We start from the raw sequence: 25937 nt of genomic DNA on the forward strand, positions 1-25937 counted from the left end.
TTAATTCATGCGCACAGCTGCAAAACCCCACAAACATGCAATAAATGAGATACCAAAATAGGGAGGGAGACAAACTTCTTAAGGACTGGGTGTCATTCTGAATCATGATGGAGTTGCCATCAGCAATATAATGATATTATTGGAAACTTTCACAGGTGTTTTTCATTTGGTTTTATAGAGGTTTTTTGGGAAAAAAGTTTTCTGGCTTTGCACTGAAGATCTTATACAGCAGTAGATACAGCCTTCATGCTTAGAGAAGCAGCAAGGATAAATCCTTTACTATGAAAAATGATCTCAAAACCATTTTCAATTTTTTTCATCCCATCTAAGCAACTCTGATGGTGAAGTTAAGCAAGCCGAGAATCAGATTCTGAGCTGAGCAGAATCAGAGAACAGAAGCATGATGCAGCAAAAAAATCAACTATTCAAATGTTTCCTCCTCTAGTCATGTTCTTCTACCATATGCATTGTGTTGGTATCTGACCATCATTTGTTGGTTTTTTTTCTAATGAGCAAATATATTTTCAGCATGCTTATCACCAAATATCTATATGCCAATTATAGACCATCCATCACAGTAGTATCCAGGCATTTAGGAGGACAATGGTCCTAGTTCTGCTATTAATTATACTGGGCATTAATTAGAAGAAACTCCATTGTACACAGTGGAGTTACACATATGAAACCACTGCACATTAGAGTAGAATGCTGGTTATGTGAAAGTAAGCTCACTATTGCTAAGCATTTGGTAGTGAGTATGAAATGGTTCTCTTAACTTGAAAATCCATCTATCAGCCTGCTTTTAGTTAAGAATATATAACTACGCCTGATGTGAGTGTTCAAATACATATAAAAGTTATGAGAAATCTTATCAGCATGGAAGTCTATGCTACACTTACACTTAGGGTAAACAGAACATTGCACAGTAGTAGTTCTTAAACATAAATGATTGGAGGGTTCTACTTGGGGCCATCTTAATGGGAATTTTAAAAGGTTAATAAAATTTTTCTGAGGCAACATAACACTGCAAATATTTGAGATGTTACAACCTGAGAGCCAAGCAGGAATTTCCTTTAAATCGCTCAGATTTGAGAAAGTTCTTTATCTCCCTAATGAGGCGTCATTCCCTCTCTCAGTGAGATAAAGGAATATTTTGTGCTAAGTTAAAGGGCGTTCAGCACTTTCCTACCTGATTAGCCTGGTATTAATTATTATTATTATTAAAAAGAAACTTCAAGGCTTTCTACTATTTCTAATGAGGGCTGCCACAGTCTGATCTTTCCAGCTTTCTACATCTACTTCATAGCATGAGATAATGTCATAAGGGTTCAGGACTGTTCTCAGAGCAACCGATCATACTTTGCACTTATATACCACCTTTTTCCACAGGCCTCCAAGCACTTTACAAACACTGATTATTACTAATATTTATTTTACGCAAGGATGAAGAGAGGCAAAGAGAAGTTAAGTGACTTGCCCAACATTACATAGACCCTCAGAATTCTGTCTCCCGATCTCCAGTTCTCATTATTAAACCACCCGTGGGTGAAGGCCTGGGATCGTGGAAACCTTCTGACACAAATGTTTGGCATACACAACGTGGCATAGGGCTCTCTTCTGCATGAGCTATCATCTCTCACTTAATCTGGAAATGCCCCCCCAAATCTGCCAGAGATCGGCTGGTTGTTTCTGTACCAGCGTTAGCTTGCTCGCCTGAGCTGCCTTCTCACATGCTACCCACCCAGACTCTCAGGTCTACTTTGGAAAACGTTCTCCTCACTGATGTCATTACACAATCCTTTTGCACTGGCAGTCACATTTTTTCAGTGTGAAGGAAATCTAGCAACTTATCCAAGAGCTTCTTTTAACTTGATTTCTATAGCACTATCAGGAGTAAAGATGAGCTGTAAATAGTTGCTACTTTGAAAACAAAACAAAAAAAATCTTGGCTGAGGCAGTAACTCCCCCCACCCCCTGACATTTAGAATCCAAAGGGCTTTTTCTGTCTAGTTGCAACGATCTGGAGGAAGTTCCAATTGTGTCCCTGCCCTATTGTAGTTAGCGTTGTCTCTTTCAGCTCTCTTCTTGCAAATGGAACCTTGGAGTACAATAGAGAAATCTATTCCTTTATATAACAGGCTAGCTCCCTCTTAAGGGCTGGGGGACTAGGATGGCTCAATTACAGGATGAGATTCACCTGAGAGGAATAGGGTGATTGAAGGATCAGGAAGCTATGGCAGATTCCAGAGAGTGAGGAAAGGCTCCTGCAGGGAAGACCCTGAGACTAGTGGAGTTGCCTGAGGCAGGGAGAGACCCTAGACAAGCAGGGGAGGGACTGCAAAGGCCCCAAGAAGGAAGAGACACCTTGGACTAGGAGAACGTATAAATGGACTTTGTTTTGATTTTTTAAAAATATATTTATAAACCCAGTCTGCAAGGAGCGGTATTTTTCTGACCAAGAAAATTCTAAAGTGAGTTTTATTTGACCAGCTCAAGAGGGGAAACTGAGGCCGGATGCCTATAGCATGACCCTAGGTCACAAGGGGAGCACAGGAGGCAGCTGACTTGGTTACACTATAATTATCAGAAAACATTTTTTTCATCCTCCTAATACAGAATTATTTAGTGTAGATGCTATTAGAGGGAGATAATCAGCCCAGTTGGTTCTGTGGCAGCTTTGCCAATGCACTGCAGGTATAAAAGAGAAAGGATTTTATTTTTCCTTGACATGCTCTGGAAACCTGTGGTTTTGGGAGGTGCTTAATGATCTCACGTGTTACTCAGAAGTAAAGATCAGAGGTTTTTTACGAGAGCAAACAAAGCCAGGGGCTGAAACAGCATGAAGAAATGGTGCTTTCTGATTTATTGTTAAAAAATGAAGGCCAGGAACTGTGTTGTGTTGTGTTGCTAAATAAAAGTCATTGAAGGCAGCGCAGGAGTTTATGATGAGTTAGACAAGGCAGGTGACCTTTCCAACCAATTTCATGAGTCTCCTGATTAGGGCCCCCCACCACAATTACAACCAAACCCCCTACTAGATAAGAGTTCCCTGCATCCTCCAATCCACTGTAGCAAAGGTCAGCCTGCACATTTATGGGGGGAGGGGGAGAAGGTACACACAAGCAGGTAGGCATAACAATCCAAATAAAAGAACAGTGTAGACAGTGAAGGCGAGGGCACGCTAATAAATAAAGAGCAAGGACCTCGGCATTCATTAGATGAGGAAAATGAAAGCGCAAGCGAATAATATGAATTATGGAAATGTGGTGGTGGGGAGGGACTGCGGAGCATCATATTAAAAAGACAGCATCCGCCTTGCAGATAATATTCACATTGCTACAGGAGTGTGTCATTGAGAGAGTATTTAAGTCTCTGGAGGAGTTCCATCTAACTAGCTTCCCCTCTGCACTGTAACCTCAAAGGACCCCTGCTTAGTGGGGATTTTTCCTTACATGACTTAGCACTAAGAGGCTTCATTCTCAAAATCCCCTCCATCCTTCCTGGGAGAGAAAGGGTCTTTAGCTTCTCTAGGGAAGCCCCCACCATTCTCCTTGATTTGTTTTATTTCTACCTAGCTCTTGCATAGCACCTGAACACTGTGCTAGCACAGAAACTATAGGAAAGGATATTACCTGCTAAAGAAGTGCAGCCATTTGTGGAGCGAAACATAGCAACTGTTCAACACTATATAGGTTTTAATATACTTGAAACAATCTGTTAGCCTAAAAGGCAACTAAATACTACGGGTTAGCTACATTAGAAATCTAGAGACAGGTAGCAGGCATCCACCACCCTTCTAGAAACAGAGGACTCTTCTTTAATAATCATCTGTGGACAGAGGGCAAGATAGGACTCAAAATAAGGCTTAAGTGGTGCCTTGGACCTGTGCTGGCTGTCTGCACGGGGTGATTTTCACCTTAATGAGGTTGTTAAGAAACAGATAGCTCACTGCCTGTAGTAATAACATGTGCAATACCAGATGATGTCATATGATGTAATTCTTTTGCAGATGTGTACCATCTGCACGGCAGTAGCTCCTTCTGAAGAGAAGTGGGGTCCATTGTGGAAAAGAACAGATGGAAGAGTCAATAATGCTCAATACACTCTTAAAAGACTTCATGATTCTGGTCAGGTAGAACAACTGAAGAAATATTGCTCTTGGCAGAGTGCTGTTAGCCTGTGCAGAGCTGGCTTCAAAAAGGGTGATCAGGAAAGATGAGTTCAGTTATAGTCAATACAATTCTCCTTTCCACTCAAGCCTTTTGTTTTCAGGGCTTTATAACTTGTCTGTAAACATTTGCTCACAGCTGAAACTTGGAGCCCAAGGCCTCAGCTCAGCAGCAAATTATTATTTTAAGATGAAAAACCTCAATTCAGCCTCAGGTGCAGATAGTTGGGGACAGGGGAAGTGGCTATTTTAAAACTGACTTAAAAAAAACAAACAATCCCTCCCCCCCACCTTTTAGCCATTATAGAAGTCTTACTCGCCTCTTAACATTTCTGGGGCAACTTATACTGTAACCTTTTCAGAAAAAAACCCAGCTGAGATTGACCTAAAGAGCAGAGGACTGAGTATATTTTTTAGTTTTATCCCAACTCTGCCACTGATTCACCACATCACTTAACCTCTGTGCCTTAGTGTCCCCAGATGTCAAATGGAAATGATAATAGGGTGCCTGTAAATCTTCATTAACTCATGTTAAGTACTTTTAAATATTTTCATGAAAGGGCACGACAGAAAGTTAAAGTAATTGTGTTGTCCTAACAAAGGGAGGTAGACTTATTTTGTTGAGACTTTCCTGAAGTCTGAAGTCATTAAACAAAAGTTGTACTTTTCCTACAACTGGAATAGAAGTGCCACTTTATGACTCACCCATTCAAAAAAAGAAGATAAGGAGATGCTCATAGGATCACTCGCTTATGGAAATATCACCAGGATATATATTCTTTCCTTGCTAAACTTCACCCTTGCATCAAGCCATATCTATTTAAAATAGCCCATCCAAGCGATGTGCAACAGCCTTGGACCTGACTGCAAGCTGACCTGCTGTCTAAATCCAGCTCTGATCTATATGAGGAATACATCGAGTGTGCTGTTTGTCTGGGGTTCTCATCAAGTTATAATTACAGGGTTTGTTTTGTTTTAAGATAAAAAATTAATGTTTCCCAAATCAGAAACTGGTATGCTCTGTTAATATTGTTCAGACATCAGGGGACATGTAAGATAAATTTTGATAAATCTCATTAAGGGGATAAAAATTTCATTACAGTTGAAGTAATACAACATTTTTGTGTAGGAGATTTCACTACACTCCGTTAATGCTGTTGGTGGACAAGTGATTGCATGTCATTGCAGTGATTATAGATAAATAATAATAGTAACAACGATGCATGGAAATAGAGAATATCCCAAAGTATTTTTTGTGCTATGGTAGGGGGCTCATGCTAAAAAACTTACAATTTCATAAGAAGAGGCAGTGCCTGCCCAGAAGAGTTAACTAAACAAGACAAAAGTACTGTTAACTCCATTTTAGCAGTCAGGAACTGAGATTTAGTGACTTATTACCTGATGCTTCCACACAGGATAGTTATGGCAGACCTGGGAACTGAAGACTGATCGCCTGTGTCCCAGTCCCTAGTGCCTTAGCTGTAAGGCCAACCTTTCACTCTATTCCAGAGAGCTTTTCCTTTTTGAAAGTAAACTTTAAAATCCATTTTATAACATGGCTTTAGTACAGTAGCTCTGGTAATGCAGAGGATGAAAGCGACTCGTGCAGCCTCATGATCTCATGAATGAATGTCATCTTGGCAGTTTCTCACTCCCATTACACTTCCCTATCCCCGTTGGCTCGGCACGGTGACTTTTTGCTGCAGGGATTAGGTTAAATTAGTGCCTAATGTGTTCTGAACTGCTCCTCTGTGGATTAAAGAGTGGTATTTGCTCTTAAATGACATTGTGCATTGGATCGCCATATTCAAGTTCTATGATTTGTGTTTTTGGCATCATTTGCATGAACTATAAACAAAGGAGTCGATTTCCCTGACCGTGATCTGTGAGATGGAAGACAATCATCCCCTTTTTTCCTTACATGTTGAATTAATACAGAGAAGCAGGAGAGATGATGGTTTCACTCGTTGTGCCATTAGTGAAACATAAAACAGATGTGTGAAACACTGTATGAGTAATAGAACTACATTACATATTTATTTGCAGAAATAACCTCCTGAATATAAAGCAACCACATAATGAAGTTTCCCTATTGCCAGTCCTAGGTCAAATTGTATTAAAAATGTATTAAATGTAAGACTTCATGCCAAAGCTAAATACAGTTTGTTCAACTCTACAAGAGTGTTAAAAAGTGTTTAAATCATGGCAACTTGATCTTGTCTGTGGATTTTTTGGATTCCCCATCCCTCTAGTACTTCACTTCCATACTAGAAAGTGGAGACTTTCTCCTTTAAGAGAAAGCCAGTGCTAGACTATGGAATAAGGAGACATTCTCCAAATGAAGCCACCACTCCCATCCTGCAAAGCACATCGCCTATTTTTCTTTAATCTGCAACTAGGCCATCCTGAATTTCACAGGTGTAAGTGTCATCTCACAGGAGGAAGTGGCTCATGATTAAGTTAGCAATCAATATCTGCAATGCATTTCTTTCAAAGAATTATGATGAGAGTCAGATATGTTCACAGAGTTAGTAATTAAATATGTCTGGGTGTGCCATGTACTCGAGTTTGTCATTTACTTTAGTATCAGAGGGGTAGCCTTGTTTGCCGCTTTTACAGATCCAGACTAAGAGTTCTGTGGCACCTTATAGACTAACAGACGTATTGGAGCATGAGCTTTCGTGGGTGAATGCCCACTTCGTCGCATGCTCATGCTCCAATACATCTGTTCGTCTATAAGGTGCCACAGAACTCTTTGCCTCATTTACTTTATAAACCCACTAGAAAGGTTATAAAAATCCTTGCACTTGGCCAGGAACTCAAACTGCCCAGGCCCCAGTATTCTGACTGGGGCAACAGCCGATCTGCCTGGCAGGTTACAACCCACCCAGTGAAATGGGAGAGCACAAATACAGATAAGTCTGTGGTACAGATTTTTAAACATAGGTGTTTGTAATTGCCTTTACTTAAATTAGGCATGCAAATTATTCATGTGCATGCAAACAATGGATATCCAAACTTGGATATTTGCATACGTAAAGCAATGCATGCATCTGAGTTTCAAATCTGTACCTTAAACTTATGCAGTTGCCCAAAAAGGTTAGGAATCACTGGCTTAAGTCCAAGAAAAATAAGGTCGTTCAAAACTAAATGCATCTCCTTGCTACCCTTTCTTGATTGCACTCACAATAGGTACTACAGACCATCCAGCATAGTATGCAACAATCATTGTGCAGAGAACCTTTCAAAAGCTGGGTACCTTGTATCAGGTTGATTAGATACAAACTCCTTCTGCAGATTTCAGTGTACGATGAGATATCCCACCAGTATGTGACAGGTGCCTCCAGCCTGGAAGGGAATCAGGAACCAAATTACTTTCTGATAGGCTTACTGTGATAGCCAGTACTATGCAAGCTACTTCAGTTTTGTCTCAGGCTTTGCTCATCGTTAGAGTCTCTACTTTTCTGGCTCTCTTTGGCTTGCCCACATGTCACAGCTACCCAAATATTACCAGATGCGGAAATTTGCTGAATAACTGCAGGACAAAATGCCTCACCCAAAGGAAAAAGCCAAGCTGCCTCTGTTCCACCCTTCAGGAGAGGGCCTGGAGCATACTTCGTACATCATGGACGTACCTTTGGCCCATTCACATCAATAGGGCAACTCCTGCTGACTTTAATTGGACCCGGATTTCACTTACAGCCCCTCATGCTCTCACACATTTCTCTGTTTCTGCCGTGATCCTTTTGCTTTGAATACAAGCAAAAGACAACTTACAATCCGAATGGGCCTTCCTTATTTCCTGAGACATTAGACAAGAGCACAAAGGGCTTCAATTTACCGGTCTGGGCTGAAAAGCAATGTGAAGGTGAAAAGTTGAGCCTTCCCCACGTGCATTGCTAAGCAACATGGCGGGTCTGTTTCAAGCAGCAGCTCCTGTTTTTGCTGCGGAGAGTCAGAACATTCAGCAGGGGAAACAGAATTGTTTTATTTATAGCATTACATATGAAACATGCCTATTCCACAGGAACATGTGTTGCTTATTTGAGCTATATGTCTTCCATATTGAATTCTCCCCCGTGTCTATAGTACATTTGGAATAGTTCACAGCATTATTCTGGCTACGCTGTCCTCAAGAGAAAATCCAGAGAGACAAAACCCATCAATAAGCAGACCTAAAAAAAGGCAAATTTCTCCCTTCACCCCAGACCTCATGAATTCCAGATCAACTGGCTTTTGTCACAATATAGCCCATAAATCTTTTTTGATTGGCAGCTGAGCTCCAGGATGCTGTAGCCTCTCTCGTCAGGAGAATAACTTCAATCGGCCAATGTCTCTTGCCACTTTGTGTAGAGCTCTGGTGTAACATGATATGTTGTATTCCTTGGCATCAGCTGTTTTTCAAGACTACAGCCTCTGCCGCACCACACTTGTTATCAAGCTGTAGACAGGCTCTTGCCACAGTTTCTGCACTTGCCCTACAGAGCTGGAGAGGGCCCTGCTGATTCTCATCCCAGTCTCTCCATTCTGTCTTCCCACTAGAGTTGCTCATTAATTTAATGTAGTTGACAGTAAACAGGTCACAGAGAAGCCAAGGAATGTAACATTTTTGGCCGTAGCTATAGCCAACAATCTTGGCTACAATCAGATGCAAAATGGATTTAAAATCCTGCATGGCTTACATAGAAGCACTTACTGCTAGTGCACAAGCTGTTGCTGATAAGGGAAGGAGTAACAGACCACAGTATCACTGGACCTACAGGAGGTTCCTTCTTTTTGGGCTGCAGGAAAATACATCAGTCTATGGCTCAGCGGGACAGTGCAGTTGCACTGGGACAATGTGACGGCCTGGGCTGTATTACTTTTTCATTGACACTTTTACACTGCTCATATTCTGAGACAGAAGGAAAGTCTGTGTCCCCGCAGCCCCTCAAGGGGCTGGAGTGAAATCCCAACAGACTGAAGTCCTCTATGATTATCCACAGAGGCATGTACAGCTTGGGCTGCAGCATCATTGGGAGTTCACCTTCGGAATCATGCCTCAGAGACGTGCACCACTTCTTTCTGGGTGGGCACCATCTTTAGACATCCATTTTGTTTCTTGTCAATGACCCGTTCCGTCGGTGGTCCTGCTGGGGAGATCAGCAACGATGGCCCAGATGTCAAGGTGGTGGAACTGGACTGAGGCAATCAGACCACTTCTCAAAGGCTTCTCATTAGCGGTCACTACTAACCTGAGGGGAGAAAAGGAAACTTTAGAGACAGACAAATGTTTCCCCACCCATTAAAAAAGTCATCTAACATACCAAGGTGCAAAGTATGACTTCGCTTTTGTCAAGCTGACATTGTAGTTAAAAGGTATAGGGTGGGTTCCCCCGAAAGAAAGTCCCTGAATTATTTTTGATTTGTTATCCAGAGACTCAGCATTCACTGAAATTTTTTTTTCCAGCAGCCTTCTCATTTGATGCCTCCCCCACCCCCAGTCAAAAGAAATGGCACTTAGAGAAACTGGATGCTATCTCAGTAGCTAGATTTTGGTTAATGCTCTAGATTAGGACTCAGAAGAGCCAGGTTTAGATCCTGGCTTTGCCTGACTCCCTGTGTGACCATAGGCAAGTAACGGCATCTCTGTGCCTCAGTTTCCCCATTTTACAGATAGAGATCACAACAGTACTTCCTTCCTGTCTAGCCTATTTACACCGTATGCTCATTGAGACATACTGTGCATTCCTTGAGCACCTAGCACAATGGGGAATAATGCCATAAAAGCCCACGTGTGCTACTGGAATACAGACTGTCTAGGCTACAAACTAGGGGTGCGAGTCCCCTGCTCATGCTAGCTCTCATTGATTTAGCTTAGTAAGTAGTAGTGTAGCTGAGGCCTGGCTGAGCCATGCTGAGTGCAAACCCACAAACTGATGGGCACACGCTTGGCACAGCACAGCTGTGCCTCCGCAGTGGCTAGCCGTGTGGCTACACTGCTATTACTCGAGCTAGCGTGATCACGTTTAGATGAGCAGCGGAATCACACCCCTAGCTGGTAAGTGTAGGCAGCCACAGATAAACAATGTAGCTGGAAAGAGGGTGTCGATTACTTGGACACTTTTCTCTAATATCAGGCCACTTGCAGCTTCTTTATCACAGTACAGCTAAGCCCAAGCAAGAAAACAAGCCCCAACCCTCTGCACACATCCACAGGAGCCATTATAGGAAATACAAAGTCAGAGCTCTCATAGTAGGAGGAGGTTAGTGTGACATTCCCTTCTGGAGTTATCTAGACCGATGATCTGCTAGGCCTCTCCAATTCTTGACTCTGGGAGCCAGCCTTACCCTGCTCTGCTGTGAGAACACACAGCCTTTGGCATGTCAGCTGCTCCCAGTTACTTGCAAGTGAATGACACTAGTCCCAGACACAACCCTAGGAACCTCCGTCTTGCAGTGCCCAGTTATGCCCGCTGGACGCTGCAAGCTTATATACGTTCGTCAATTTAACAAAGAAATTGATGTACCAGGCTTGCTCTCCCAAGGGGTGTCCTTGACACACGTCAAACCAAACACACTGCTTCAGGTAGAATAAGCAAACAGATTTATTAACTATGAAGACTGACTTATAATCACTTAAAATCTAAGCATAACAAGTCAGATTGGGTCAAATGAAATAAAAGCAAAACACATTCTAAGCTGATCTTAACACTTTCAATGTCCTTACAAACTTAGATGCTTCTCACCATGGAATGACTGCTCTTCAGCCAGGCTCTCCCCTTTGGTCAGCGCTTCAGTCGCTTGGTGGTGTCTGTAGATGTAGGTGGAAGAGAGAGTGAGCATGGCAAACGTCTCTCCCTTTTATCATGTCCTTTCTTCCCTCCTGGCTTTGCCGCCTCCCCTCCCCACATCAGGTGAGCATTTCTGAGTCTCTCCAAGCAAAGTTGAGCAATTCCCCTGGTGTGACCTCATGCAAGTGAGTCATCACATTGTAGCTCCCTTGCTGTCAATGGCTGTTGATGGGCTGAACGACACTATCCTTGCTGTTGCCTCTGGGGACCTAATATCTGGCTGCTTCCCCCAACTTACAGCATGTTTTAGTGACAACCATACTACATTCTGATAACTTCATATGCATTAATGATATACATATATGGATAGAGAAATGACTTTCAGCAGACCATAACCTTTCCCCGGATACATATAAAGTATGCCCTTGTAAGGGAAGATCACGATTATATGAAAATAAGGAATACAGGGGTTACAGCACGCTCCCCCAAGGTATAGAATGTCACACCTCCCCCCTTAGTTTACTGCAAGAGGGTTAGTCACTGACTATCTCAAAGGAAGGTCTCTTGGCATCCAGCCATTAAGGCCATGAGGCAGCATGCCTCAGTTTCCCATTCACACACAGCACACCAGGTTTTTTCATGGTTTCTCTGCTGTGAAAAGCTTTAAACCCTGTTTACAGGTACTAATTGGAATACAGCATTATCATAAGGTTTAACAGTGACAACATTCTTAACCCAAAACTTAACATTAATACCAACATTTTCTCTTAGATGTGTGTGTACAAGTATTTTATGATACCGCGCCCTCTGTTCAGATATTCTGGTTTGAGGTTAGTTTCTTCATTACCCATGGTGTCCTTTGGCTCTCTCCCATGTGATCAGTCACTGGCTTTTCTTTTCCTCCAGTGTTCCCTCCTGTGTGGGCTCTTAATTTAATCATGCTTCTGGCATTTTGATCTCAGGTTCTAGCAAGATAAGAGTTCAGGGGGATCCCGCACATTGGCTGGCCCTTTGGAGAGTGGTCTCCCAACCCCAGGGCTGTACATATGCAGAAAATCCAGCTCCCCCTTCGGGGTTACCCTGCACTTCCCCCTCTCAGCACCGAGTCCTTCCCTGCCCCTAGAGGGCTGTGATCTGGGCTAGGTGTGTTTACCCTTTGGTCAGATGCACCTTTTCCCATAACTGTTTTCTGTGTCCCACCAGCCTGGGGGACGACACCCCCATCTTTGTCAGTTGGGCCATTTGTATTCTTACAAACTACCACCTGGCAATTTCCTGGTCCCAACTCCTCTGTTATCACAGGTATTGGAGCTGCATCTTGATGTAAAGGGACACAGTTACCTTCCAAAACTTTTCAGAAATAGCATCCTGAAAACTGGGACCTGGATTGGGGTACCCTCTGCCACCCCTTTGTCTGTCCCTGAGAAGTCAGCTATATGACTGCCCCCTCCAGGAGGTCAGTTACACAGTTCCTTCTCAAAACCTGGGTCACAGGCTGAGTGCCTGGGTGCACAGATGCTGACTCAGCCATTCTCTCCTGGGCATCCTCTCCTAAGTGACCAGTGAGGAGACATTTCTGTACCCCCACTATTCCTTCCCCAGTTTCCTCCTCTGGGTCCCCCTCTAAGACACATTTCTCTGGGCTCTCTAGAAAGGGTTTAGTCTTTTGTTCAGCTGCAAAGCTCTGCCAGCTAACAACTAGGGGCTTGTCTACACTGGCAATTAACAGCGCTGCAACTTTCTCGCTCAGGGGTGTGAAAAAACACCCCCCAAGTGCAGCAAGTTGCAGCGCTGTAAAGCACCAGTGTAAACAGTGCCGGGAGCTACGTCCCTTGTTGAGGTGGGTTTTTTTAAGAGCGCTGGGAGAGCTCTCTCCCAGCACTGCGCCACGACCACACAAGGCATATGTTGTTAAAAACCTAGTTTACATGTTACCAGAGAAAGCAGAATTTGATGCTTGTAGTTCGAGCACAGCAATGGGATTCAGGAGACCTGGGTTCTGTTTTTGCTATTGATTCACTGTGATTTGGCAGAGGTCACTTCACCTTTTTCTTCCTCAATATGCCCATCTGTAAATGAGTAAGGGCTGATTCTGCGCCCTTTTATTCAATGGAAAGGGCCCCATTGACTTGTGGGGATTGGATCAGAAACATAATAGTGTTATGGCTGGAGCTACCAGATGGTGAGGTTACATATAGTCTTAAGAATTTTTCCTAGGGTTTGAATCTTTGAAGAAACGCTCTATTGTTTGATAATTTTGATGTAATTACATTGGGAAGATGTTGCAAACACCAAGAGAGGTTACTCTACCTTCATCAATCTAGCTAAAGAGAATTCTTGAGGCAGAATTAATTCCTGGTAATCAGTCTTGAGTGGGTGGGCTGAGATGTCTGAAGTTATCTATGTACTGTTTGTGACCACCTCTGTTCAAGGTCTGGTATGTAGTGTGTAAACAAAAACAATTGTCATTAAGAGGATACCCAGACTCCATGTCACTGATTTCTCCTCAACCTGTAAGGCTCCAGATTCTGCTACCACTCAGCAGAGAGGTGGACAATGCCTGCTTGGTGTAGGAGTTGGTTGAGCACTTAGGAGGTAGGTTTATTAGGAGAAAAAGCATAGCAATTGTAATAACTTCACTGTCATCCAACTCAGTCCAAGTCTGCTCTGGTTCCTGGAACCATAGTTCACATTGGACATGCACAGAGGCTTACCACTAAACTAGGTGTTAGCATAGTCATTCTATACCTGTAACAGGTAACCTGTCCTGACACCTAACTTTTTAATAAAGCTTTAAGATTCTTGAAAGCGAAGTGCTATATAAATTCAAAGATTACTAATAAATACCAGAAGTAAATTGAATCAAATAATGGTCTCCCTGTCCCAACGAATTATCAAATAGCATGAAAAGATACAATGTAATGCACTGCAATGCAAAAGAGATAAAGAACGGTCTTATAACTGGAACAAAGTCTCCCTAGTTACACTTCCCACATGAACCACAAGACAAATGGATCAAATAAAAGAAACACAGTCAGAAGAGTCTCACTCATTTCTGCAGCCCGATGGTCTGTTTCCAGCTCAAAGCTCTTCAACCTGCAAACAAGACTAAAACCACACTGCTAGCCTACCGAATAAATCCTTTGCATGTAGCCCACCTCTTGGTATTTGTGTATTTCACACCAAAGACTCCTTGCACTCAATTTACAGGTGACCTCTGTGCTACAGTCCTCATCACAAGTGACATTAACTCCCATGATGAAATTAAAGTTGATCATGCAGAAACTCTTACTCAGTGTTTTCAACAAATCTGTTGAGGATGAACAGCACAAGATAAACAGACTTTTGCTTCAAGGTAAGCTTTACTTTCTGTCTGTGCAAGAGGCTCATAGCGCCTGAGCGACTAACATTTATTAAAACCTCAGTAAATAGTAACTCATAGAAGATAAGAATATTTCCACCTCAAAGTTAACACGTCCCCTAAACATTATTTTTGGAAAGATGTTGCTAAAAGATTGATAGAGTACCTAAGTCTTCAGCTGTTTACATTCTGCTTCCCCATGTCTTCCCTGAGAGTATTAAGCTACAATAAACTCTGTTAAGCAATATTAAGGGGATGATATAAATCAATGTTTACTAGGAAATCAAGAGTTAATGGGTAGGTAGCAGGTGTGCTGTGACCACAATTATACTACTCAAGCATGTCTTTGTCTTATTGTATTCACCTGTTCTTGTCATATACTTACACTATAAACTCTTTGGGGTTGGAGTCAGCTGTTGGTTATATGTTTGCACAATGTCTAGCACAATCAAGCCCTGATTGGAACTTCTAGATACTACCTCACAGCAATAATAATATTTAAGACTAGTTTAGCATTAAGAAGTCTTGAAGTGAACCCAAATATTTAAATTTGGTGAACTGAACATAACTTGACATTTGAATGCTGTTTAAAGATTTGGAGAGTATCTAAATTTACAATTAGCCAAGTGACAGAGTTACTAATTAGATCACTTGAACAGGAGATTTTTCCTATCATCCAAAGATTATTGGGGGGGGGGGGTGAGGGGAAGGGGTTTAATAAAAAATGGGATTTAAATACTCCAGAATAAGAAACCCCATCTTCCTTGTGAGCTAGGGTTTGTATGACAATCATCAACCATGGTCATGTTTTTACAGGTGTTTAATAAATCAGGCTGTGAGGAACTCAGCCATTTCCTTTTTCACAGGAAAGTTTTCTTCATTTAACAATTCATGGGGTGTTTGCCCCTGGAGTTTTTGACTTTGAATGAGTTTCACATGAAAACTAGGCTAGATCTTCAATTTCATAGGTTTTCTGAGACACCACCATAAGCCTTGGCCCCAGGTCTATTTAAATGGTTTACAGTCTTTAGTGAAACTGGGCTGAGGCTCAAGTTTATAACAAGACTCAGGACTGGCTGAGATTTTCACACTTATGAAAGGTGATATTTGAGCAATAATCCCCCCAAACTGGTTATTATATGTGAATACAGACCCCTCCTTGCCTCCTTGTCTATTTATAAAGTTACAAGGGGCACTCATCAGCTGTTGTGATACCAGGTATTGATCAAAATCATAGGCCATTTCTTCCCCAAATTTCCCCAACACCACCAGACTACATAAGCAACCAGAGCTAGAGACAGGCTAAGAGACACAGCCTGAGCCACTATTGCTCTGCCCTTTATGAAGACATTTATTCCACTACAAAGTGCCTGTAAAAAGTTCTCATTCTGGCTTAGGAAGCACATTACACACTGTCCCCGAGCAGGGCTTCTCTCTAGCTTCCCCCCACACACTGCCCCACCTTTAAATAGGTTTATTGTCCAAACATAAGTAAAACAAACACAAGCAGTTCCTCAGCTCACCCAGTCCTCATTCAACCAGCCCTGTTCACTGCTACCTCAGTTAATTTTCAAGAACAGCAAATCCAGGGTAACCTTCCTAGGCACTTAGCCCCAGCACACAGGTTACCTCTGCTCTGCACAGACACAGTTTACCCCAATCACTCCTCCCCTTCCTTCCCACTGAGAGGTCTTTATAACCTCTGGTATAGCCCTGCCCCCTTTAATGGTTCAACTGGGCCCACCCACTCTAACCCAAGGGCCTTAGGCCTGGTCTACTCCCGGGGAGCAGCTACCCTGTGGTGTAAATAATAGCACAAAGTGCAGGGGAATGGAGAGTCTGGCCCACAGCATTCAGATCTAGATGAGGGTAGTTAAAGGCTGGAGTTGGGAGTTCAGGTTTGGATTCAAAGATGCTGAAATCTCATAAACTGTTTTCATGTGGTTTCCATAATCTGGAATGGCAAAAGATCAGCATCCAAATCAGAACTGGAAAATATGTCCCTTCCACTTTTGGGTTTGACTTGGAAACAAAACTATGAGGGCAAATCTGGCTCTGGGGATTTGAATTTGATCACCTTCAGATTTAACCCCTAGGGTTTGTCCCATCCCTAGTGCAAATGCAACTTTATTTCTATTATTTTTAATTCCAGAAAGAGGTGGAAGGATGATTCCATAAATATATTAAATACTAATTGTCAGACAAAGATGTAATTGGAAAACAAAAGTATGTTCATAAACAAGGAAAGAGAAGAAATAGTAAAGAGATATGGGATCCCACTGGTCCTCTCTGGGGTGGAATGCAATGCTACACTGCAGTTTAAGACAGGAACTGGAGAATACTGCATCCAGCTGACAGTTTCTGCAGAGGGAAGTTAGGGAGGTAGAATGTAATTACCTGGCTTGGGATCTGGCCAGGATACTGAATTAATACCCTAGCTCTTGTGATAAATATGATGGGATCTTTAATCATCACCTGTTCATTAAAGTCAGCACCCACATTTCGTATCTCATCCCAAAGACAGCACCTCCTAGCACCACTGATTCAATCCACACTCAGAGGCCAAATGTGTCATTTCCTGGATTGCTAATACCCTGCCTTGCCCCAGTTCTTCCTTGGAGCTCTCCCATTCAAATACTGTCTTCACCTGGCCCCTGCTTAGTTTGTGAGATCTGACAGGATTACAGCACAGGCTGGTGCACTTTGGACAGCAGAGTAGTTAGATCCTACTGCTCACATGAAATGCAGCTTGATCTCAAAGCTGTCTAAAATATCATCCGTTCCCAGTTTGCTGAAGGAAGGAGATGGCTGTGCGGGCTGCTTGCTTGTCTCACTGCACATCTAGGATGTTGCCAGTAGCATTCAGTGCTTCAGTGGCTGAACCATGTAAACTCCTCATTGAACCTATGACATTCGGGTCGGGAGAAGACTGAGCCCTTCCAGTGGTCTAGCTGTGGCATTTGTTTCCTGCATTCAGTCTATTATAGGAAGTTAAATAAAACAGAATGCACCATGAATAGCAATGTGGGCACTTGAAGCAACTAGTACTGGATGTTCTGTTCTGCAGAGCACGCATTCCGAGCTCAGAGCATGGATCTTAATATACGTGCCATGGGGGGTGGGGGTGGGAAGCTTCTTTGTTTCTTCGGAACAAAAGCATCTGAAGTCCATGTGACTGTAGGGAGGGGAACGTAGTGAGGCCAGCCCTGCCATTGTAGCGTGAGATGCGCCTCCCGCCACTGCCTCCCAGAGCATGCTATGGGGCATGAGACTGCCAGCAATGTACTTATGTCACCACAAGGCATCTTTGACATATTGCTCATAGCATTCACTAAAGCACACCAAGGTAGCTTATTTTGAAAGAGAAGTTAGGATCTTGTCAATGGATTAACAGGCTAGAAACATTCCCTGCACTCAGTGCAATGTTTTGAAAAAAATGAAAGCAAAAGCAGAATGATTTTGTACACTACCTTTTTTTTGGAGGGGGGAGGGACAATGAAACCTGCTGAAAGCCTTGTCTATGCTGTAGATGTGCCCCAGACACAGCCAGCAACTGGAGTCCCTGCAAAGTGCAATTCCTAGTGTAAGCAGGCAAAGCTGCTATTTGCGCGCCGTGGAGCTTACGTCTGCATGAAACCGGGGTAAATGGCATTAGTGCAAATCACGATTTATTGTGCTTTACTCTTGCTACTCCAGTAGTTTGCACTAGTGGCCACTGATGGTTGAAACTGTGGCAAATCAAAAGGGTAAGCAAGGCCTAAATGGCACAAGGGACAGAATACACCCAAACCCTGCAAACAAGGGGCCTGATTTTCTGTTGCCCTGAGCCTTGTGTAATCATTTGTGCCTGTGCAAAGTGAAGATCATATGCAGCTAAACCAGAAACGTGGCATTTTATATCCACTTTGCAAAGGTGTAAATGACCACATAAGGTGCCAGATACAGGGATAATCAGGCCCTGGGTTTCATAGCTGCACTCCTGAAATTTAAAATTCTCCAGATGTATTTCCAGAGTACTTTTTATTCTCTGTATGTACAGCACCTAGCACAATGGGACTCTGATCCATGCCCGAGGCTCCTGGGTACTATTGGAATATTTTATTTTAAAGCTGGTACAAGTAACAAAAAAGCATTAGGACCCTGCTGCTCCTCGTCTCCTGTAGGTATCAGGCAACCCTGCTCCTTTCACCTGAGCTGCGCTGACTTGCTGAGCTCTTGTGCTGAATAACACATCCGCTGAATCCTTCTGCCCTGACCTCCTATGCGCTGCGTCAGTGTGCTTCTACTTGTGAATTTTTTCCCCTTCTAATTAGCCAAAGTGTTTAATAAGTAACAGGAATGTTTCTAGTAATTTAGCACTTCATTAGTGATGTATTCCATTATACAATATATCATCGAAATCAGCTCTTAATTCAGACAACAAATTTGCTGTCTTTAGAAAAGATAATGGCATCTCATTTTCATTACTTGAGCCTCTTGTAAACCTGAAAATAGTCTTTTGCATTTCATTAAGGTACATCTTGACTAAGTGGTTGGACCTTCCAGAAAAGTAAATAAAACCCAGTAAAACCACAAGAGAAATGAAAATAAAATTACACTTTGGACTGTGCCTCTAAAGATGATCAGGGAGAGCCAGCTTGATTACGGCCAATCCCACACAATCCAGTTTTAAAAAGATTTTCTCCCTGCTTTCTCTGCAAAAAGTGGAACAGACCCACCTGGAAAAGTAAATAATTTATTGCAGGCCAAATTGCACCCTGGCATCCCAGGAAACTGCACTCCCGCACTACTTCCAGTTGCATTTCTATGCTCTTTCTGCCTGGGTGAGAGGTGTGCTGGGTTAGTCTTGGGAGCTCTGAGCACAGTGTGCAGTAAATTGTCTATAGACTACAAGGGGTTACTAGAGCTGGCTGACTTTGACTTTTTTGCCATTACAGTGTAACATTCAGTGAGCCCGTGAGCTTTGCTGGCCACTGACAATTCAATACATGTACACATCCAGCTTCGGGAGAAGACATAACACTGAGGTGCTGGCCAACTAAGGGGCTGTTCCAAAACCCCCTGAAGTGAATGTAAAGTCTCCCTTTGACTTCAATGGACTTTGCATCAGGCTCTAAAATTCCCAAGATATGGTGCAGAAGACTAGGGGGAAGTTCTAAATCTGGAACCTTCCCACGCCATCAAACATTGCATAGGGCATGAACAACTTTCCACCATGCCTGTCTATTCTGGACTGCTCTGTGCAAGGCCTCAGTGTTCTTAAGTCCTGTCACTTTTCCCTCTCTGAGTACTGTTCAACGGAAGGATTCTCTCCTGGGGGAGGGGCCTTTTTACGTGTTCCTCCAGCTGCCCAATGCCATGCCTGCCATGGCACATGCTCTGGCTTCATTCTTAACTTATGTCTCAGATAGTTCCAACTTCTTTTCTGGATGACTCTGGACACAGGAGACTGTTGAACTCTCTGATGAATCTTGGCATTTGTTTTAAATTCATTCCATTTAATGCCTAATGTTTGTGAGGCAGTTTGTTTTGGAGGAATTCGGACATCTGTCTATGCTTTATATTCTGGTCCAATTCCTCTCTGGGTAGTTCCATTCTGCATTTATTTTACTGCCTCTCCTAACCTTCAGCCCAGTGTTTCTATGCGCTCTTGTACAGCTGCCATCTTCCACTCCTGAGGCAGCTGAACTTCAATGAGAGGTCTGAAGTGATGCCTATATATTACCTAGTGTAAAATATTTTGAAATCCTTTGGAATGAATGGCTCTATAAATATATAATTACTCTTAGTCTTGCCAGTGGATTGGTCAGGGCATCTCATGACAGCCTACTCCACCTGAGTATCACCAACTTCTGCCTATGCCAGCTGTTACTGAGTGCCAGCAGCATGCTATGCACTGTGCAACACACAAAAGAGATGAAGTCTCTGCCCGAACTGACTTGCAGTTAAATGCTTTGCACCTGCAGGCCCATCCATGTGGACAGAGTCCAGGGCCTGTGTGGGGTTCCATGGAAGTCAGTGGGGCTCAGCAAGGGTCTGTCCATGGGTGAGTTTGCAGGAGTGTGGGCTTATTTTTGACCAAAATAGTACAGACATAATATAAAGTCAATCATAACAGTGGCATGGATTTTGCTGTTGGTTTTGAGTGAGATCTGCTTGGATGGTGGATCATTATTGCTGGAAGGCCTTCACCTTCTCCTGTGACCATTATGTTCCATTTCAGTTCTCCATTTGCCTGCTCTTTGTACCTTTACTTTAGCATGTGCCTTGCTGGTATCCCCCTCCCGCTTCACATCTCTTACTTCCCAGAACTTCCCCTCTCGGTGATCCTGCACATGACATGGAATAGCCCTGGGCACTAGGGCAAAGCGGGGGTCTGTCTCGGCACGCACAATTTAAGATGCAGCTCCCGGGAAAGTCAACGCTAAAGCCCTTTGCGGAGCATTTTGGAAGTCAAGGGAAAGAAGCCTGACATCAGCCTTCAGCTACAAGCATTGAGTGGGTCGAGGCACCCTCCTGATTGAGGTGTTAATTATTCCAGTCCAGAATCACTGCAGGAAGAGGCCGCTGCTGAGAATGCTGAGATGTAACCAGCATGTGGGCCTTTGCACCCAAGCAAGATGCTGACTTCTACTCCAGTCTGTTATCTATTCCTGAAATGTGCAGAAAGTCACGTAAGACCAGAACGTCTCTCAGGAGACTTGGATTCTAGCCTTTTCTTTGGTCGGCTGTCCTTGCTAGCTATGGCACTGCTGAGATGCACCCGGCATATTGCAGTCACATCTTCTTGCCAGGCTTCCTTTGCCATTTCCTCTTGTGCTTCCTCCCTGCCCGCTGCCCACGAGGGAGGTTATTACACTTGGTGCACCAGGTATCTCAGACTTTCTGCAGATGCTCTGCGTTGTTTTAGGGCAGCCGGTGACTGCCTGCCTCATTTGTTGCCTGTTATGAAATGTATCTTGCGGTGGATACAGCCAGTCTCTTCTTCAGCCAGTCAGAGGATTTAACCTGTATTTTTAGGTCATTTGAACGACTACACATAGTTCCTTGCCCCCATTTAGTCTCTGGGGTCTTTGCCTTGTTCGTGACTGTGACAGCCATGGGATTTCTTAAACACTGAGCACTGAGAATCGGCAGCCTTCCTTTAGTGATAGACAGCATTAGGGGCTTTTGATAATGGACCAGCATTTGCTTCCTTCCCAGATTGTGTCAAGGACTCATTTCATGTTGTCCAAGGCTAATTATTTTAATCACACATCATGCCTCTCTTCTACTATTTGGCAAGACGGCGACATTTTTGTTTTAATGCTGCCAACTGTGCAAACGCTGCTCTGTGATTTTGAAGGACTGAGTGCTTCCTTGGGAGTTTCAGCCCCATCTTTTACTTGTCACCCCTCCTACCTCTTCTTGCCATGTCTCCTGAACCCTCTTATCCCATGATTCCAAATCCTTTCTGGGCTAAAGTTCTGCTCGTCAAGCCCAGTGTTCCCCTGATAATTCCCCCAGGAATTAAGCCTTTGTCTCCCATCTGGATCTGATAAATAGGAACTTACCTAGTTATTTATATTTACATGTGTGTGTTTGCAAAATACTTTTTGCAGATGGGAGAGAAAGCAGATAGAGGGTTAATTCCCAGGCAGGATTCTGTGGAAATTTAGGGAGGTAGGCCCAGCTGGGAGCTAATTAGGTGCAGCTGAACCTATTTAGGATCAGCCCAGAAAAAGGGGCTGACTGTGCTTTGATAGGAGAGAGCGAGCGGGTGAGGGGGGGGGTGTAGTTTATACTGAGTAGAAGCCACACTATGACGTTCTAGGGAAATGGCTGAGTAGGTATAGCCTATTTATTTTGTTTGGGGAGTTTAGCAGCTTCCTAACCTGCACTGTAGGAGTGCAGTAGCTACAGACTTTGCAAAATTGTATCCTTTTGGTTAAACCAGATCTCCTGCAATAACCCTGAGAGAAAATTAGTGTTTAAAGCTGAGCCTGCAATGAATTCCCTCTCTCACTACTCAAACCCTGGTCTGCCTGCATTACGTACAAGTAAAAATCCCCCAGATCTGTAACAGATTCTCAGAGGCCTTGCCTAGCAGTCTAAAACAATATCAATGGAGTAGCAAGAGCAAAGCAAAGTGGAGTGAGGGCTCTTGAGTTTTACATTGTCTCTGCCACGGATGTGTACAGCTGTGGATGAATCACTTAGGCCAATTTTTTTTCTAATATGACCAGTAATTTTGGCTTCCTGAGTGGAGACACATTGGAGCTAAAAAGTTGCAAAAGTTCTCTGTGTCCCAGTGAGTTGTTCTGCACCTCAGAAAATCAAGCCAAAAGAGTTAAGCACCTTTTAAAAAAAAATGGAAACACTTAACATTAAGGGCTATTCTTGAAAATCTGGCTGAGCTATGTCTCAGTTTGCCTCCTTTTGAAAAAAGTTATGATAGTTATCTACTTCCCGGGGTGTAGTGAGGCGTAAGCCTTGTAAAGTACAGTGAGAGCCTCAGTTGAAGGATGCAGGAGGTGGGCAAGCTGTTTCCTGATACAATAGCAAACCAACAGCATGGGCAAAAGGAACCAGTTGATTGAGCATAGGCACAGATATCCACTCTGGCTGGTCAGCTCCATCTCAGCGGCTTTCAGTGCTTAATAGTGCCTTCTATTCATTAGGCTTCTATGGTATGGAGTTCTGCCAAACCAAATACCATGAGGTGGACTTTTGCACTGAGTACTATGGGTCAGTTCCACTGACCTGCAGGATATTGATCACTAGGACTGATGGGTTCTGTCGCAGCCATCGAGCAAACTCACTGGGAATTGCTTTGCTTGGCAGGCAGCCCATCCCCATTGTTATCACATGTGTACTGGTGTCACATTCATGTATACTTAGGCATGTGGCTAGGAGCCTTGGTTTGCACAAAAAGCAGAGGGAGTGGGTGTCTGTCAGTACCTCTGCAGGGTAGAAAGCAGTCCACAGCTCTGGTTCTGCTCTGCCCTTACCCAACAGTTATCCACCCCCTCTCTTGCCTTGCTTGTGATATTAATAAGTGACAGGGACTCATGGGGGGAGCAGACTTTCTTATTTTGGAGAAACTGCAAGATTTTTCCTTTTTCTTGAAACAACCTTTGCTAGTAAGTCTGTGTGCATGCGTGTGTGTGTTGATAGAGTTTCTCTCTATCAGATCACTGTGGGTTTAAACCAAGACTAGGATCCTGAGTTACTATCCAGAGTTTATGCTGTTTTGGGAATGCAGAACTGGCTCCATGTTTGTTAGTTTAGCCAGAGTGTGTGGTGCAAAGAAACACATGCACACAAGAAAACAGGCCGGTCACGTTTTGAAAGAGATCCTTCCCCTTCTGGGATCACAAAGGGCTAAACCCTGAGGTTCTTTTCTATATTTTATGCCCTGTTCCCTCAGGGTGACATTCACCCCATATGCAGACAACCAACACTCTCCTTGGAAGCTGGGAGTTAAATGGTGCATATGCATTGCGTTGGCATAGGGTGAATTTCACCCTCTGTTTGCAAACAGCCAAAGTCCCGCTGGAGTCCATCTGAACAGTTGTTGGAGATTCAAAGGGATTGCTGGGGAAAGAAAAACAAAAACCCACCCAACCAAAAATACCCACCCACATCCTGAGTTACTAGCAAAGCTTTGTTTTGTACTGAGAAATAAAACACAGCAACCTCCTCCTCTTTCCTGCCCCTGCCATACTTCTTCCAGTCTCTCCAAAATAAGCATGGGGCAAGGCAGAAAGAAATTGGGCCCAGGACTGCAGAGATGTAGGCTGCAGAGATGCTGAAAAATATCTACAACCCATTTTGATTTTGTGCAAACAAGTACTCTCCAGGACAATCTCTATACATGTGTATTTATTAATGTGATGCCAACAGTCAACAGGAGCTTTGTCTACGTCAGAAGCTCAGGGGTAGACCTGATTTGTGAATGCACTATCCTGACGGATGCAAACGCTCCTGTTTCCCTTTGTCCACAGGGACTTTGTCTCTCACCCAGGAATGCCTGACATACCCTCACACCCATTCTGAGCATCCTTAAATAGGCACCTTCCCCTCCCACTGTTAGTAACACATGAGAAAAGATCCTTATAGCAAAATGAGTAACCAGTGATCATGCCATGGGATAAGCACGTGCTTTTGGGCAGTGCTCAGTTTCACTTTAAGCACTGACCTAAATGAAGTGACTGGTTGTTCAGTGGCATCTGCTAGGTGCTGTGAGCACTTTTTAAAGTCCTGGCTTTAGTTATGGGTGCAAATTCCTTGTGAATAAAATGGCCATAGATACGAAGGTGAGCGGTACTAGATCATCATTGTCTAACTATTTCCTTTTCAGAGTGCAATTAATAAGGGAGTGAGATTTCATTGCTTGGACTGGGCCCAATCCTGTGCCTTTTAAGCCAATGGGAGTTTTAACAAGGATATCAGTGGATTCATGATTGGATCTATAATGCACTGACAGATGCAACCGTTAAATTGCCAACTATGAATATATCCATGGCGCAATGCGTGTATGGTATGGATAATAGAAAACCCATTAAAATGCAGGACTACAAGATAAACTGATGTAATTACATTTTCTGGTAGCGATGCTGCATTTATTGCAATATTTTAGTGTTATTTTGATGCTGGGAATATTTGATATTGCTAAAGAAAAAGACAAGCATAAAGGAACCAGATGACAAAGTTGCATCCTCTCCTGAATGTTTAGGTAACAAGATATTAACCTTCCAACCCCCAGACAACTCATCTGGATGAGAATAGCTTTAAGTCCTATAACCGATGACTATTAAATATTTATATGTTTAATGGTAGATGGCTAGTGGGATCAGACTCCTTCGACTTCTTTGTAACAACCATTCCAGTAAGGGTATTTTTTTTCTTGTTCTTGCATGACAATATATTGTACTTGCCTGAAAATGAAGTTGCTGAGATTCAAGATAGGAAGGATTAGATTTCCCTCCTTGTTAATAATCCAGAAGCATCTGCAAAATGGAAAATGATTCTTCTGCACGGCAAACCTCCAGACATGAATTGGAACTTGGATTTTGCTAGTAAAGGAGGCTTTCATGTCTGAATTTGTGCATGTGTTAACATTTCAGATGTGGTTTCTTTTGACTAATTTGTTTTCCTTTGTGTGTGCTCTTATTACAAAACATTCCTCCATAGAAAAAGCATAAATATTTACACATTGGCCTATATCAGAGTTCTCTGTAATAGTGATATTTCACCTTTTACTGTCTGCAAGTAACACTCACCTTGCAATTTACTTCAGTGAGTTGCTGGCACTAACATCCAGGAAACAAATCTAGCACACTTAGGTTTGATGTTATAATCATTTGCATGCTGCTTGCAGACAAAGCACAAGAAAGCTGTAACTATTGCCTATGAGTTATTAAAAGGCTGTACAGGAGCAGCCTTTTGACTGACAAAACCAAGTTCAGATCAGCCAGTGAAGCAATTTAAAAAGTGAGTGGTGTGAAATATTCCTCTTCTGTTAGTTTTGATTCAGTGTATAAAGTGGAAGTGCTGGCTACTGGAACAAGGAATCTCACCTTTATGAACTCATCACTGGTGAAGTTTTGAACCCAGGCCAAAGTGAATGTGAGCTTCAGTGCCTGCTAACCCT

General features: G+C 43.1%; 1 protein-coding gene across 9 annotated transcripts in view; it reads right to left on the reverse strand.

The window, feature by feature from the left end:
- NCAM1 (neural cell adhesion molecule 1) overlaps positions 1-15979 on the reverse strand; it is a 255069-nt gene extending 239090 nt beyond the window's left edge. For all 9 annotated transcript variants that reach the window (XM_039496751.1, XM_039496748.1, XM_039496749.1 and 6 more), the window contains exons 1-4: positions 15826-15979; positions 10897-10961; positions 7725-9402; positions 7428-7516 (exon numbers count right to left, since the gene is read on the reverse strand). In XM_039496751.1, the coding sequence (XP_039352685.1) occupies positions 7428-7516; positions 7725-7795 (160 nt within the window). In that variant the 5' untranslated portion in view covers positions 7796-9402; positions 10897-10961; positions 15826-15979. The remainder of the gene's footprint in view (positions 1-7427; positions 7517-7724; positions 9403-10896; positions 10962-15825) is intronic.
- Positions 15980-25937: the final 9958 nt, after the last annotated feature.

Source organism: Mauremys reevesii, linkage group 12 (genome assembly GCF_016161935.1).
Source record: "Mauremys reevesii isolate NIE-2019 linkage group 12, ASM1616193v1, whole genome shotgun sequence".
NCBI lineage: Eukaryota > Metazoa > Chordata > Testudines > Geoemydidae > Mauremys > Mauremys reevesii.